The sequence below is a fragment of the Caretta caretta genome, chromosome 1 (assembly GCF_965140235.1).
Source record: "Caretta caretta isolate rCarCar2 chromosome 1, rCarCar1.hap1, whole genome shotgun sequence".
Lineage (NCBI taxonomy): Eukaryota > Metazoa > Chordata > Testudines > Cheloniidae > Caretta > Caretta caretta.
In genome coordinates this window covers 311,387,601-311,401,856 of record NC_134206.1, presented here as the reverse complement: position 1 = coordinate 311,401,856, position 14,256 = coordinate 311,387,601, and the positions used below count along the sequence as shown (strand labels likewise).

At 39.3% G+C, this 14,256-nt stretch overlaps 1 protein-coding gene across 15 annotated transcripts in view; it reads left to right on the top strand.

The window, feature by feature from the left end:
- CADPS2 (calcium dependent secretion activator 2) overlaps positions 1 to 14,256 on the top strand; it is a 560,752-nt gene that overhangs the window by 419,438 nt on the left and 127,058 nt on the right. For 11 of the 15 annotated variants that reach the window (XM_048836201.2, XM_048836202.2, XM_048836203.2 and 8 more), the window contains 4 exons: positions 430 to 531; positions 8,314 to 8,377; positions 10,586 to 10,709; positions 13,750 to 13,770. In XM_048836201.2, coding sequence (XP_048692158.1) covers positions 430 to 531; positions 8,314 to 8,377; positions 10,586 to 10,709; positions 13,750 to 13,770 — 311 coding nt within the window. The remainder of the gene's footprint in view (positions 1 to 429; positions 532 to 8,313; positions 8,378 to 10,585; positions 10,710 to 13,749; positions 13,771 to 14,256) is intronic. The other 4 variants (XM_048836197.2, XM_075124451.1, XM_048836206.2 and 1 more) reach the window with 1 other exon arrangement.

Sequence of the window (14,256 nt, the reverse complement as noted above, 5' to 3'; positions counted from 1 at the left end):
GAAAGACTGCCTGTGCTACCTTCTATTGGGTAAGCATGGGCGTTATTGGGAGGGGTCTTTATGATAGGGAAGCTGGAATGAAAGACTACAGGGAAATGGGAGCCGGATAAATAGTTAAGAATTTGAATTTCTAAGCTCTAGTCTAATTGATTTCTCAATATAAGTTTCAGCCTAGTTCTTTAACTATATACATACATTGCTTTGAAATAAACTCAGTAATAATGGAAAGGGGGCAAAGGCCAGGGAGAACTCTGGGTGTATGAATGGGATAAATGACAATGCGTACATTGAAGGATGTTGTTCAAACAAAACCCACTGTTAATTGATTAAAACATACCAAGACAGAAGACAGATTTAGTTTCTATGATTATGATTAACATGTGGAAGAAAATGTTGAACAAAAGATTAAATAACTATATCATATTACAGGCCTGATGGAATTGGAACAGTCTCAGTTGAAGAGAAAGAAAGGTTTGAGGAGACTAAAAACCGACTTTCTTCCCTTTTAGAAAACCAGATAAGCCACTTCAGGTGAGTGTATAATTCATTCAATGCATATGAAGCTTCACTCAAAACGGTTTTGACATGGTGGTGTTCATTGTTGTGACTATGAATAAGACATAGCAAAGATAAAAGTTGTTATTTGAGGAAAAATTCAAGTCATAGTAAATATAACATAATACATTTATATTGGATGTCTTTCAAAAAGATACCATTTAATTTAATCACACATTATTGGCCTGTAGTGTTCACTTATATAGCAGAGGAGACTAATTCCTTCCAATGTGGGAATCACTGGGTGAAATTCTATGGCTTCTGACCTCCTGCATAACAGACTAGATGACCATAGCAGTGCTTTTGGCCTTAAAACCTATGACTATAATTCTAGCTCATGATTAGCTGAAAAACTTCAAATGAAGATGAGTGAGTAAGCCGTACTGAAATCTAGAATAGTGTTAATCAGTATGATCCATATGCAAACTGAGTGTCCTGATTAATTGCAGCTGAGTTAAGTTCAATTTTTTTTAACCTTTGAGCTAATCAGATCCCATATGCAATATCTATTTCCTGACTGAACCCATCAGAGGTAAATATTTTTCTGGGTATCTAATCTGTCTTTACTAAACTTTATATTTTTATGCATTTCCCCCCCATATCAGGCAAAGTCTCTGCTCCCTAGTCCTCAATGAAGAGTTTGTCCATGCTGAGTTTCAAATTTTAGCCGTTTTTGTTGTTGCCCAGTTCAAAAACTTGATTTAGAATTAAATCACAAAGGAAAGAGTATTTCTTCTTCAAGTGATCATCTACAAGGATTCCAGTCTTGATCCACATGCACCCCATGCACACAAAATCAGATTCTTTTGGCCAGCAGTGTCCATTGAAGCTGCATCTGAGCCCTAGATGTCCTTGTGCCCCCGCCAGAACCTAGGGCACAAAGGATAGACCAGGCCCAACCAAGCCTTAGTTCCTTTTTGCCATTCATGGCAGCAAAACAGAATCCCTGAAGTATCCCGCCAGCTTCTCTGCACACTGTGCTAGCTAGTGTTAGTTATTTGTTAGTCTTGGTGCTTTGGCAACACACAAATGCACAAAATAAAGAAAGAAATTTTATTTTTTTTAGTCAAGTTCTGGATTTAGGCTAGAACACTCCCTGTACAGGTGTTCTAGTAGAATGTCAGAAGAGAAATCTCTGGGGTTTAAAACCTGCCCCTCATGTGAAGCTTCAATGCCACTTAATGATGGGCACTCTAGGTGCCCATTTTGTTTAGGAGAGGGACATGTTCCTGAATGATGTACCATATGTTACCCCTCCTTTGGGTGGACTTAGAAAGCCAGAGAAGCCTGCCTGAAATTGTTCCTCCTGTAGTGCCCTATGCAAACTCCTCAGACACCAAAAGGAAGGACACAGCTGAACCTCACTCCTCAGGTTGGTCCATCTCCATGGGTGCCCTGGTGAAACCAGATTCCACCCTGAACTCCCAGGCTCTGAAGACCAACAGGCCCCAATCATCACCCATCATTCCAGCTTCGATTACCTCTGAGGAGGTAGGAAGGAGCACTGCTCTAGAATTGAGCCAAGGCAGAAGACTCATAAGTCTTACTTATCTCACGCTCAACAGCCAAGGGGCAGCCAATAGCCTGAGAAGGGTCCCTCTGGCACCAGCTGTTAAGAAAGCACTGGTGGTACCCACTGAAACTGTGTACCACGTCTGTCTTGGTATTGAGCCTTCAGTATCTGGCATTTCTGCACAAGCAATCTCAGAAAAGTGTTCCTCAGTGCCCAGCTCATCAATAACTAGTGTGTTGATACCCAGGGCATATACAGTACTGAGTGATTTATTTGTGAGCCTGGTACTGGACTCTCATCTTCTATGAGGTTGGGGGTGGTGATAACTAAGTGACCAGCTATTGAGTTTGTCAGTCGAGCAAGTAAAGGTGGAATCTCCAATATTGACTTCATCCTCTATCAGCTGAGGGAGCACAGCAGAGCCAGGGCACCTGTGACAGGACAGCCCCTCCGTTGGAAGAGGTATATTTTTAATCCCCTTGTGGGCATAGTAGGAACTCCTCTCCTACACACCCACCTTCCCCTCCTCATGTAGCACAACAGAACTCAGGAAGAGACTACTCTAAGGAGGGATCTGTAAGGGACAGCAGAAAATGACCTACGGTTCCCCCATGTGTCTGCCATACTCATATGAGCCCTGGCCCTATTGGACATCCTGGGGACTGCAGCCATATTCAGTCATCATCGGCTCCTTCTAGGCGTAGATTCCCCTCCCCTAAAAGGCAGTATAGACCAACAGAGCCAGGTCAGCGAGTGCAGCTTCAGATCCTGAAAAGATAGGAAGAGGGAGGCGATGAGGATCAGCATCTACAAGGGGAAGAATAATTTGTCCGTGCTGCGATCTCCTCATTCTCTCCCGACAAGGCAACAAATCTCTCAATGTCTTCAAGACAACTTCATCAAGTATATGGCAGAGATTCTAGATATACCTCTGGAAGTGGTGCAGCAAAAACTTCTCAAACTCCTGCTCATCTTGCATTTTTCTATGCCTATAAATGAGGCACTGTTGAAACCTGTAAAAGACCTGTGGTGTATACGAGCATCCATTTTGGCCACATCAAAATGAGCTGACAGAGATATCAAATCCCTTCCAAGGGATTTGACTATTTTTATTCCCGCACAGTTCCAGGGTCTTCTGGTAGCTGCATTCCAAGAGATGCTGACACAGAAGAGTCCTTCCAATTCTATATCTAGGGAGAGAAACCCCAAGAAACTGGACCTGTTTGGATGCAAAGTCTGTTCATTATCAGTCTCCAGATGCATGTGGCTAATTTCCAAGTTCTTCTGACAAATGCAATTATATGAATTGGTACAACCTGTCTCATTTAGTGGGCATGCTATCTCAAGAGCATGAACTGGAGATAAACACCATCATATCCAAGGGACAGCTTATTGCCCACATGTCCTGACACGGCCAACACAGCAGCACATACTATGACTACATCAGTGACTGTGAGAATTTCTTTTTGGATCCAGTCTTCAGAGATTCCTAGGTTGATCCAAACAACAACTGAGGAATTGCCCTTTGAGAGCAACAAACTTTTTAATTCAAAGGCAGATGAGGCCATCTATCCTTTAAAGGACACTAGGGCAACTCTGTGTTCTCTGGGCCTCTGTGTTCCCACCCCAAGAAGGAAGCAAACAAGACCACCGGCCTCCTTTGGGCATAATTCTTCTCCCCACTGTTATCACCAGCTCCAAAGGACCTCAGAGCTGCCGAGAAGGAAGCAAAGGTTCCACTGATGATGAACCTCCACCTCTTCTTCCGCTGTCTCAGAATCTGGGTCTTACATCAAGCAGCCGGTATGATTCCAATGTCAAGATCCTGACAGTAATGCTCAAAGATCTCTTCCCTTCTACCTCCCCTTGCCCTCCTTTGGCAGCTTCCTCTTTTAGTTTAATTAATTTTGGACTCAGAACTTCTTAGACCAGTAGGTCCTGGAAATTGTAAACAAAGGCTACTCTATCCAATTCTTTGTACTCCTTACCCAACCCTTTTCAGGGACTCTTCTCACAACATACTGCCTTTTACAATTTGAAGCAGTAGAGGAACTGGCCTTAGAGTTCTGAGACAGGGATATTTATTTTCATTACTTTTTCATCCCAAAGAAGAAAGGGATTTGGTGTTCCATTCTTGCTCTTCAGCATTTCAATAAATTCATCTGCCATTTTAAATTTAGGATAGTGATGCTAGCCTCCATAATTCCCTTATTAGAATCTGAAGACTGGGTCATAGGTATCTTGCAGGTCAAGAGCTATTTCCACATATCCATTCATCTGGCCCACAGGAAATAGCTCAGATTCCTAGTAGGAACCAGTGCAAGGTCCTGCCCTTTGGTCTTTCCACAGCACTGAGGTTATTCACCAAATACTTGGCAGTCATGGCAGCTCATCTAAGCAGACAAGGAATCCAGGTCAACCCATCCCTCAATAATTATCTGATCTGAGTAATCTTAAATTCTTAACATTGCTGGACACTAAAAATCATGATCTTGATAAAGACAGTGTATTTATGGCTTATTACAACAACCTATAACCCTACATCCTATGATTGCAGAACTGTTAACAGGTCAGTTCACTTTGAATAGTCTTTTAGAATATGTGTTAACTACTTACACTGAACAATCTGTTCCACCTTGCATTTAGCTGTGACATCTGGGCTTGTCATCATTGCAGGCTAAATCAGCACCACTGCGATTGATGCAGCGACGTCGATTTAGCAGGTGTGGTGAAGACTCAATAAGGTGATGGGAGAGTATTCTGCCGTCGACTTCAGTATTCCACCTCAGTGAGAGGCGGAAGCTACGTCGACGGGATAGCGTCTTAACTAACATAACTTAGATCGACTTACCTCGTTAGTATAGACAAGGCCTCTGAGTACCTTTCCTAGACCTGAAGAAGAGCTCTGTGTAGCTCGAAAGCTCGTCTCTCTCACCAACAGAATTTGGTCCAATAAAAGATATTACCTCACCCACCTTGTCTGAGCTGAGTAAGATCACCTGAGTGGGTAATGAATTTCTTTGAAATAACCTTAAAGCTCTTTGCTACTCTGAGCATCAAACTTAACCTCAAAGGGCCCTGTCTTTTTACATTGACAGGACAAACTCATTCAGGAACACACCAAGAGTATGTCTACACGAGAGACCTTACAGTGGCAGAGCAGTACGGATGCAGCTGCACTGCTGTGAGATATCTCGTGTTGCCACTCTATGCCAATAGGAGAGAGCTCTCCCATTGACATAATTAAACTACCTCCAATGAGTGGCAGTAGCTATGTCAGCGGGAGAAACTCTCCTGCTTACATAGCGCTGTGCACACTGCCAGTTATGCTGGTGAAACTTATGTTGCTCAGGGGTGTGTTTTTTCATGGCACAAGACTGTAGCATTTGTAGAGAGGGTTATCATAGAATAGAATATCAGGGTTGGAAGGGACCTCAGGAGGTCATCTAGTCCAACCCGCTGCTCAAAGCAGGACCAATCCCCAACTAAATCATCCCAGCCAGGGCTTTGTCAAGCCTGACCTTAAAAACTTCTAAGGAAGGAGATTCCACCACCTCCCTAGGTAACGCATTCCAGTGTTTCACCACCTCCTAGTGAAAAAGTTTTTCCTAATATCCAACCTAAACCTCCCCCACTGCAACTTGAGACCATTACTCCTTGTTCTGTCATCAGCTACCACTGAGAACAGTCTAGATCCATCCTCTTTGGAACCCCTTTCAGGTAGTTGAAAGCAGTTATCAAATCCCCCCTCATTCTTCTCTTCCGCAGACTAAACAATCCCAGTTCCCTCAGCCTCTCCTCATAAGTCATGTGTTCCAGTCCTCTAATCATTTATAGGTCAGGAAAGGCCAGGTCTACACTAGCACTTGTCAGTAAAACTTCTGTTGCTCTCCTGTCAGCATAATGCAGCTACACAAGCTGTACCAACACAGCTGTGCTGCTGTTCACTCATAAGCATAGACATAGCCTAAGAGATTATCTGTGTAGGTCTCCAACTGTGTAAGGACATGTTATGAGTTAGCCAGGTTAGATCCACCTAGACACATTAGAGCTTGTTCCACTGCTGCCTATTTGAAGAATGTCCATGTTCCTGAAATCTACAGAGCAGCTACAAGGAACTTGTTCTGTACACTGACAAGCCACTATTCTCTGATAGAGGGTTTCAGACCAGATGCCTGCTTTGGAAGGGCTGTCCTGCAAGAAGTTTAAGTAGGACTCCCACTACTCATCCCCAAGCAAACAGACAATTATTTGTTAGTCACTAAGAGTGGAATCCAAGTGGGCAAGCACTCAAAGAAGAAAAACAGTTATTTACCCTACAGTAACTTTAGTTCTTTGACATACGTTGTCCGCATGGATTCCACAACCCACCCTTCTTCTCCTCTACAATAGAGTTCTACTTCTCTGGGACTGGGAATTGGCAAAGGAAATGAGGGATGGTTGGGCCTGCTCTGCCCTTTATGCCCACAGGTGGAAGAACAAGAGGACAGCTAGGGATCAAGTGCAGCCCCAACGAACACTGTTGGCCAACATAATCTGATCTCATTTACATGGTATGCAGGCCTACCAAGAGTGGAATCCATGTGGAGAACGTATCTCAAAGAACCACAGTTACTGTAAGTAACCGTTCTTCTTTTTCCATTATCCCATAATTTAAAAATAGCTGAAATATATCTTTTCAAACTCTCCGAAAAAGTTCACCTTTTGGCAAAGCATGGAAAAATGTAGCTGATTAAGTGAGTATTTTGGAAAAGTATGACTGCATGAAAATAGGTGGTTGTAATGGAAACTGTTTTGTAGCCTTAATTCTCGTGACTACTACAATACAGAACTGTAATTATTAATTAGAGCTCTCTATAGTTAGATCGTTTTCAGCATTGACTCAGGACTACGTGCATTTTAGCAGTGTTACGTTATTTACATATCATATGAAGGAAGCAACACTTTAGAACGTACCCAGTGGGATCTCTTGATTTGAAATGCTAAATGTAATCCAGGGATCAATAACATGTACTCATAAACTACGTCACCTACAGGTTAACAGGAGTAAACAATAGAAGAGACAATACATGGATTATGCAAATACTCTGAGAAGGTTTAAGAAGGAGGCGGCAAATACAACAGCCAAATGTGTATTTTATTTAAAGGTGGATTAAGGCTAAGGATTAAATCTGTTTTGCTAATTTGTTAATACCCCCAAGAGTTGCTAGCACAACAATAAGAAATAAGCAGAATGAAGAAGATAGTGTACTGGCACTATGTCTGCTGAAAAGATTTGTCTGACCTCATTTTCAGGGTTTTATTATGGGTTGGCCAAAGTGATTACTAAAATTCATTGGTCTGAATCCTTTTATTACTGGTAAAATGATGTTAGAAAATAAAGCAACCATTCTCATTATAATAATAATAATAATATTAAAAGAAATGTAGTTTCATGCAAATAATCTCAACAAAGTAGAAAATCCCTTTTTTGATTGGGGATATCCCAGCAAAATACAGGTTTCATAGATCGGATTAGGAAAGGGTATGATGTTCTGAGCTCTACAGACTTGAAGGAGTGGCAGGGATATTTTTCAATCAGTTGAATTTATGGAATCTTTTCTTTTTTAATTAGTTAAGCACCAAAAGTGTTGTGGTGCTGTATGAGACGTAAGAGGTTTGTGTCCTGGGGATCTTCCAATTAAAGCCAATATAAAATGCATTCATATGTAATATAGTTATAACAAAAGAGGAAATATTAGAGGAAATTTGCACCCGTTTTAGCATTAATATTTTAAAAAGTGTAGATATCAGAGATTTTCTTCTGATTGCTAAACTGATATTAAAGCAGGATAGAACAGGTAAAATGCTACTTTACAGTGTCTTACTGCAATGTCTGCTAAAGTCATAAATGAAATCCCTTCTCAACACCATGGACACCTCTGACACCAAACTCAGAATATTTTTGTAAATACCATTCATAGTTTAATCACCATGACAGGTGCTTTTTTATCTTTTGGACTTTCAGAATCTTGGAGCTGAGGAAGAGGGGTTCAGATTTCATTTAATGTTATCCTATATATTGGATTAATGAAAAGATTTAAAGGTGTCTTCTGTCAATATACAGTATACATGTACCTTGCACTAATGTAAATTAAGGGAATGATGTATGCACATTACATGTAAAATAAAATTCTTAATTTAGAAATTACACTCTTGGTAATGCATCCTGTGTTTTGTTGTTTGTTTTTTGTTTTGTTTTTAAGATACTGTTTCCCTTTTGGACGTCCTGAAGGAGCTTTAAAAGCCACACTTTCATTACTTGAAAGGGTATGTTTTTTTAATGTTTTAATCCTGTTAGAGTACTTAATTTGTGTGTCCTATTATAAGTGTGACAGTGAGGACACCTGCACTTCTGTTTAGATACTGTTCTACTTGTTTCATTAATGCCCTGCAACATTTTTCAACAATGACAGATAGTAGTCCAATCTAGAACATATTTACAGGAACTTTCCTGAAGTCATTGCAGTGATTCCCTATTTCTTTATAAATTGATGGTTATTGAGCACAACCTCTCAAATGAATCCTGGCCATGTGCCACCTGAGGCATATTGCACATATGCTTAACTTAACTTAAAAAAACCTCCATAAAATTGAAATAAACTCCCAGTAAGAGCAAAATTGAAGTCAATTTAAGAAGAAAAGGCAAAGGGCTAAAGTCAGTCAAATTGGCATGGAGAGATGGAAATAAACTCTGGACCTACAAATCCCCTGCACTGGGCCATAAGAAAGACAAGCATTGTTAACAGCATCTATCCTGTCTTGGGAAAGAGGGGCTTTAAATTTTAGAAATGACTCCTTAGGAGTATATATATTTTATTTATATTTTAAGCTACTAAAAGCCAACATACCTGTATAGATTGAGTGACGTTGAAGTCACTGGCAAAGCTTCCATTGTCTGTCCACGCCAGAAGAGACAGAAGGCCATGGATGTGGTTTAACTAGGCCACAGTTTTATACACTTATAATATCTGGAAGTACCCTGCAATAAATTGTACAGAGCAGAGGTTGGCTCCCTGCTGATCCAGACATAGTAGCCCCAACCCCCCTTCATCAGCTTCGTTAAAGGGGGTCAAGAAAAGGAAGGGGGTCGCTCCCTAGTGGTGAGATGTAGGAGACCCAAAACCGCCATTACTCGGTTCCCATAAGGGATGTTTTCCTGCAAATCTTTTTCCAGTCCATTTCATCCAATAACTGTATCCCATTTATACCAAGTACCTGCACTGGTCATCCACCACAAGTTGTATGAATTTAAGTTGCGATAGTATAACCTAACCCCCTTACCCTACCCCACCTGTTCCCAGACCAGCAATGGGGAATGCAAAAAAACCCAAGCCTCTCTGGCAATGAGCGAAAAATTCCTTTCCAACCTTCTCAGGAAAAGGGGCAACTACCACAATAGTCACAGCCGCTCAGTACGGAACCCTGGTTCCGTATTGCCAACTATTGCCAACTTCAAGGGAAGTGGGGAGAGAGAAGGGGCTTCCAGCCCGATCTGGGTAAAGAGGGTCTCTCCATGGCTGCCTGGGCTATAAATACCCCCACCCCTCTTCTGATCAGCAGGAAGGGCAATGCAGTGACCTTGTCCTGACATGGCCCCATCTGCTTTCTACCCTTCCTGTCTGTCCCTGTAAACCTTCCCCCTTCTTCCCATCTGCTGTCAAAGAGCCCTTAAAGGGACAATGCTCCTTTTCTTCCAGCTAGTCAGACAAAGACCCACTCTCATAAAGGTTGCAGTGGGTATTTCATCCTCAGCCATTTTACTTGGTTACTACATTTTAAATGCCTTTAATTTTTTTTAAAAAGTATCGCGCTTTTTTTGAAAGGCTGTGTATGATCTAGCCTTCTGGTGCTCCAAAAATTCAATGAAAGTCTGGTACTTGTGCTGCCTAAAATAGCTAATCCTTTTTCACAAATTAGACCTGCTTAATTTTAATAAGCATATGCAGGAGGAAAACGAGTCAGTAATGGCAAGTCTTGATGCTGTGCTCTTCCAATATTTTTTTTATTTTTTTCATCTGTCAGTGAGTGCTATGCTCATGAAATTGTTGGATGCATTTCACTGGCAAAGGCTTAGCAAAGCACAGATAGGTGCTCCGCAAATTTCGCTCCTCGTGTCTCTAGCTGTGTACCTTAATCTAACCTTCAACACTTCTGGTATTCCAGTCTTGGTTCTCACTAGAACAGAAACTGACAATCATGCTGAATGGTGCCACGCTGTAGAGGTGGTCTTTTAATGTGCATAAATAAGAACAAGAATGAAACCATCAAATTAATGCAACATAAATCAGGGTTTGAACTCAAATCTTCAGAGGCAAATAGCTAGTTTATTAACCAACTGTGCCATCTACTGAAATGCCTCTTCGATTTCTCCATTTATTAGCAAATCTAAAATAGCCATTGGTGTACATTCAGATTTTTCTCTTGGGCTTTAGGTAATGTGTGTAACCAGTGTGTGTATGTTTGTCTCTGGGAAAGGTTTTAATGAAAGATATTGCCACTCCCATACCAGCAGAAGAGGTGAAGAAAGTGGTTAGAAAATGTCTGGAGAAAGCTGCCTTGATCAATTACACGCGACTTACAGACTATGCCAAAATAGAAGGTTAGTACAGTGATCTACTGCCAAAGTGGCTGTAAAAGCCAGCAATGCCTATTAACTGAATATTCTGTGAGCAGCCTTTTCCCTTTCCTGAACAAATCTGTACCACAGCAAGGGGAAATGTCTCATTAAAATCTCAGCTGGTGAACTGTAGAGCTTTTTCCTATTCATTGCTTTAATATGCCTCCTGGGACCCTGCTTGAATGAAAGATCCAGACTTCATGTTTAAGTTATCCTTTGTTCTTATTTGATTTTCTTTAAGCCTAAAAGTGTGTTCATGGCTTCTTTTTAATTTCTCTTCGTATTCCTTATAATTAAATTATTGGCAGTACGTTCTTGCCATATCAGCAATAACAGTGCCCTGAAACTTGGAAACCAAGGTGATAGAGGCCTTATAAATACCATAGCCAAGCAGGCAAAGAGATAGCAGAGTAATTTTGTTTGTTGTTGTGATGTCTTATCATTGTCAGTCAGAGATGGAAAACTTACTGGTTTTAATATAGTGAGATGTAACAGTAAATTGTTGAAATATCAATTATCTTTAGATTATTTATAAAATGCAATAACAGAAGTAAGTATTATTTCTCATGATGATCTGCACTTTTTCTTTATTTACAATTTGTGTACATTTGGGGTAATGAGATTCCTCAGAATTGTTGCTAGTCATGGAGTAGTTTATGATGTGCAATGTTATTGTTCAACCTAAAGCTTGTATTACAGTAAGTCATAACATTGGGAAAAGTTTATGAAGCCATAAATGCAATAAAATTATTTTCAGAAAGCATAAGATAACAGTGTACCAGTCATCCATTGTATACTGGTACATAGTTAACTTTAGGATTAGGAAAAAGGTATGAAGGTCATTTTTAAAAAACATAGACAGTAGATGAGTTAGTTCAGCAGAAGAAAGACCATGACATATGCTTAAGAGTTACATGTTATTACTAAACATTAAAATCTGTTTTAGTATAATTTTTAATAACATTCTGGAATTAAATACAGTAATGATATCAAAACCCAGTGAAATGAAAGGAGGCCAATGTTTGTAGAAGTATTATAATTTTTTTTTATTAATTCCAGCTCTGGTCAAACTCCCTGACAAACATGAGTTAACCAATCTCATGAGTGATTAACCAAAAAAGAGGGGAAAAAAGCGATCTCATCACTATAGCAACCAATATTATATAACAGCAGTAACAACATGAAGCGACCTTAGTAACCAGTTTATCATAATTAATTATGATATCACGTTGTGTTAAAGCAAGAAGGATGAATATTAGTATTTTTTTAAATGAGAGAGCCAAGATACCGCTTCTCCCTTAGCTTTGATAGTATGCATACTCATAATGGGGGACTTCTGCTGTTCAATAATCTTGAGCTTTTAGCAGAACTGTAAGAATAATAGGTATAAAAATTTAAAAAATAAATTAGACATCACTAAAGCCTGTGAAAGACTTAGAAACTTACTGATTTTAAGCTGGATGTAGAAACAGTTTATTTACAATAAAAAAAACAGCATTGCACATATGTTCTGAATTTTATTCTGGAAAAGTGTGGGAATGCAATTCTCCTAAAGACCACATTCTGCACTTTAAACCACGCATATAATTCCCACTAAAGTAAACAGGAATTCCATGTGAGCAGAAATTTGGCCCACTATGTATTTTGACTAAAGTGAATTTATTCGTGGTTTAGTAAGCCACTTCCCCATCTGATGCATAATTAGCTTGCTGTAAGTGCAAGGAATATAATGGAAAGCCCCAGCTACAGAAATCCATTTTTTAAATTTTCTTTTATATATATATATATATATATATATACACACAAATACATAACATCAAGAAGAAATTTTTTTTAAAGAAAAAGAGAGCGTATACATGTCCTAACTCCCTATAGGCACCAAAACCTCATATGACACATACCTTGTCCAATAGCTTGAGTTGTGTCTCTTTAGGTTGGTAGCAATCCTGGTCTGTCTGCATGTACTGAAGTGGAGGTCTGGGTCCCCATAACAATTAGTATAACTATTTTTATTACTTGCTTACTCCCTGCATGGGACAGTGGGAAGCATCTAAGCATTATGTAACCTGTACAGCATTCATGATAATGAATTGTAATGAACACTTTGGTATTGGAACTGTTTCCTGATCAATTAATATTTCCACAGTCAACAAACCAGATTCAGTTAGTCAAACATCAGCGTACTCCATGTGCTCTAGTGGCTATATTGGCTATGTATAAATCAATAACAATGAAGTACAGAATAAAGCCACAAAGATGGTTATCATAATAATAGTAACATACAGTATTCTTATTCTGTGTTTTAGTGTTTTTTCTCTCACCAATTTCCCAAGCACAATATGGGATGGATATGCAGGCTCAGTCATTGGGCATAAACCAGAAAGAGAACCGTTCCTAAAATATAGTCAGATGGGAGTAGCAAATCAACAAGGACTACATAGACACACACACGCATTACACCCTCTATGGGAAAAGTTAGGTGATCTGTGAAAACTCAAACAGGACAATCTGGGATTAAGAAATATCCTGTAGTATTTGACATGAAAATGTACTCTACATTTAAATACATGCTGAAAATAGAGAATGCCATTATCAACAAAATTTCAACATGAGTTCAGCTTATTTTAATCCTCTTTCATTTCCCCTTTTTTCTACCTCTTTTCCCCACATATCTCTTCATTACCAAAGAAGGAGGTCTGTTCAGAATATCATTATTAATGTGATCTATTTTCGGATGAATAGCATGTGATTGTTTACTTTTTTTGAATTGCTTAATGATATTGAATTTTAAAGCGAATTTTTCAGCGTCTGCTTTTTTTCTTAAACTGATTTATGGTTGTCAGGTTTTTATCTGAAGAGCAACAAATGTAGTTTTCTGAATGCATACAGAAAAGTCAGTCAAAAATTTTAAATAGACGAGCACTGAAATGCCTGATTTGATATTTGTTCTGCTTTGATGGGGTTAAATTAAGCGCTGTATTTTTCTCTGATGGTGTCTTAATTTTTTTTTCTTACACTTTAGCAACAGCAGAGAAGGATCCAGGTGATTACTGTTTGTGTCTATGCATGATCGTACCATTGCTTTCAGTGTATATTAAAGTTAATTTAGTTTATTAGTTTATTTAAACAATCCCAGCATTTTGACCAGAACACAATAAAATATCACAGTTAAAGTTGTGCTTGTAGTATAGTCCGTGCATTGTTTGCCTGTGGTGAAACATGCATGTGGTGTGTATTATTTATTAACAATCTAGATAATTGTAAAATTCTGTAATTTCTGGAGTTTGACATAGTTTTGAGGATCATATTTTCATCACATTCTTCAAACAGAACATTTTGTTTAATTTGAAAAATATACACAGAGGAATTCATTAACAGCTTCTTTGGGTTTTTTTAACTGACTGAATTTATAATTAAAGGGACATTGTCCAATTACTTGAGACCCAGGTTTTCGGAGTATAAGCTTTTGTGAAACATAATGGGCTAAATCCTGAATTTGGCCCTCTGTTTTTACTCAGGGTTTACTCCG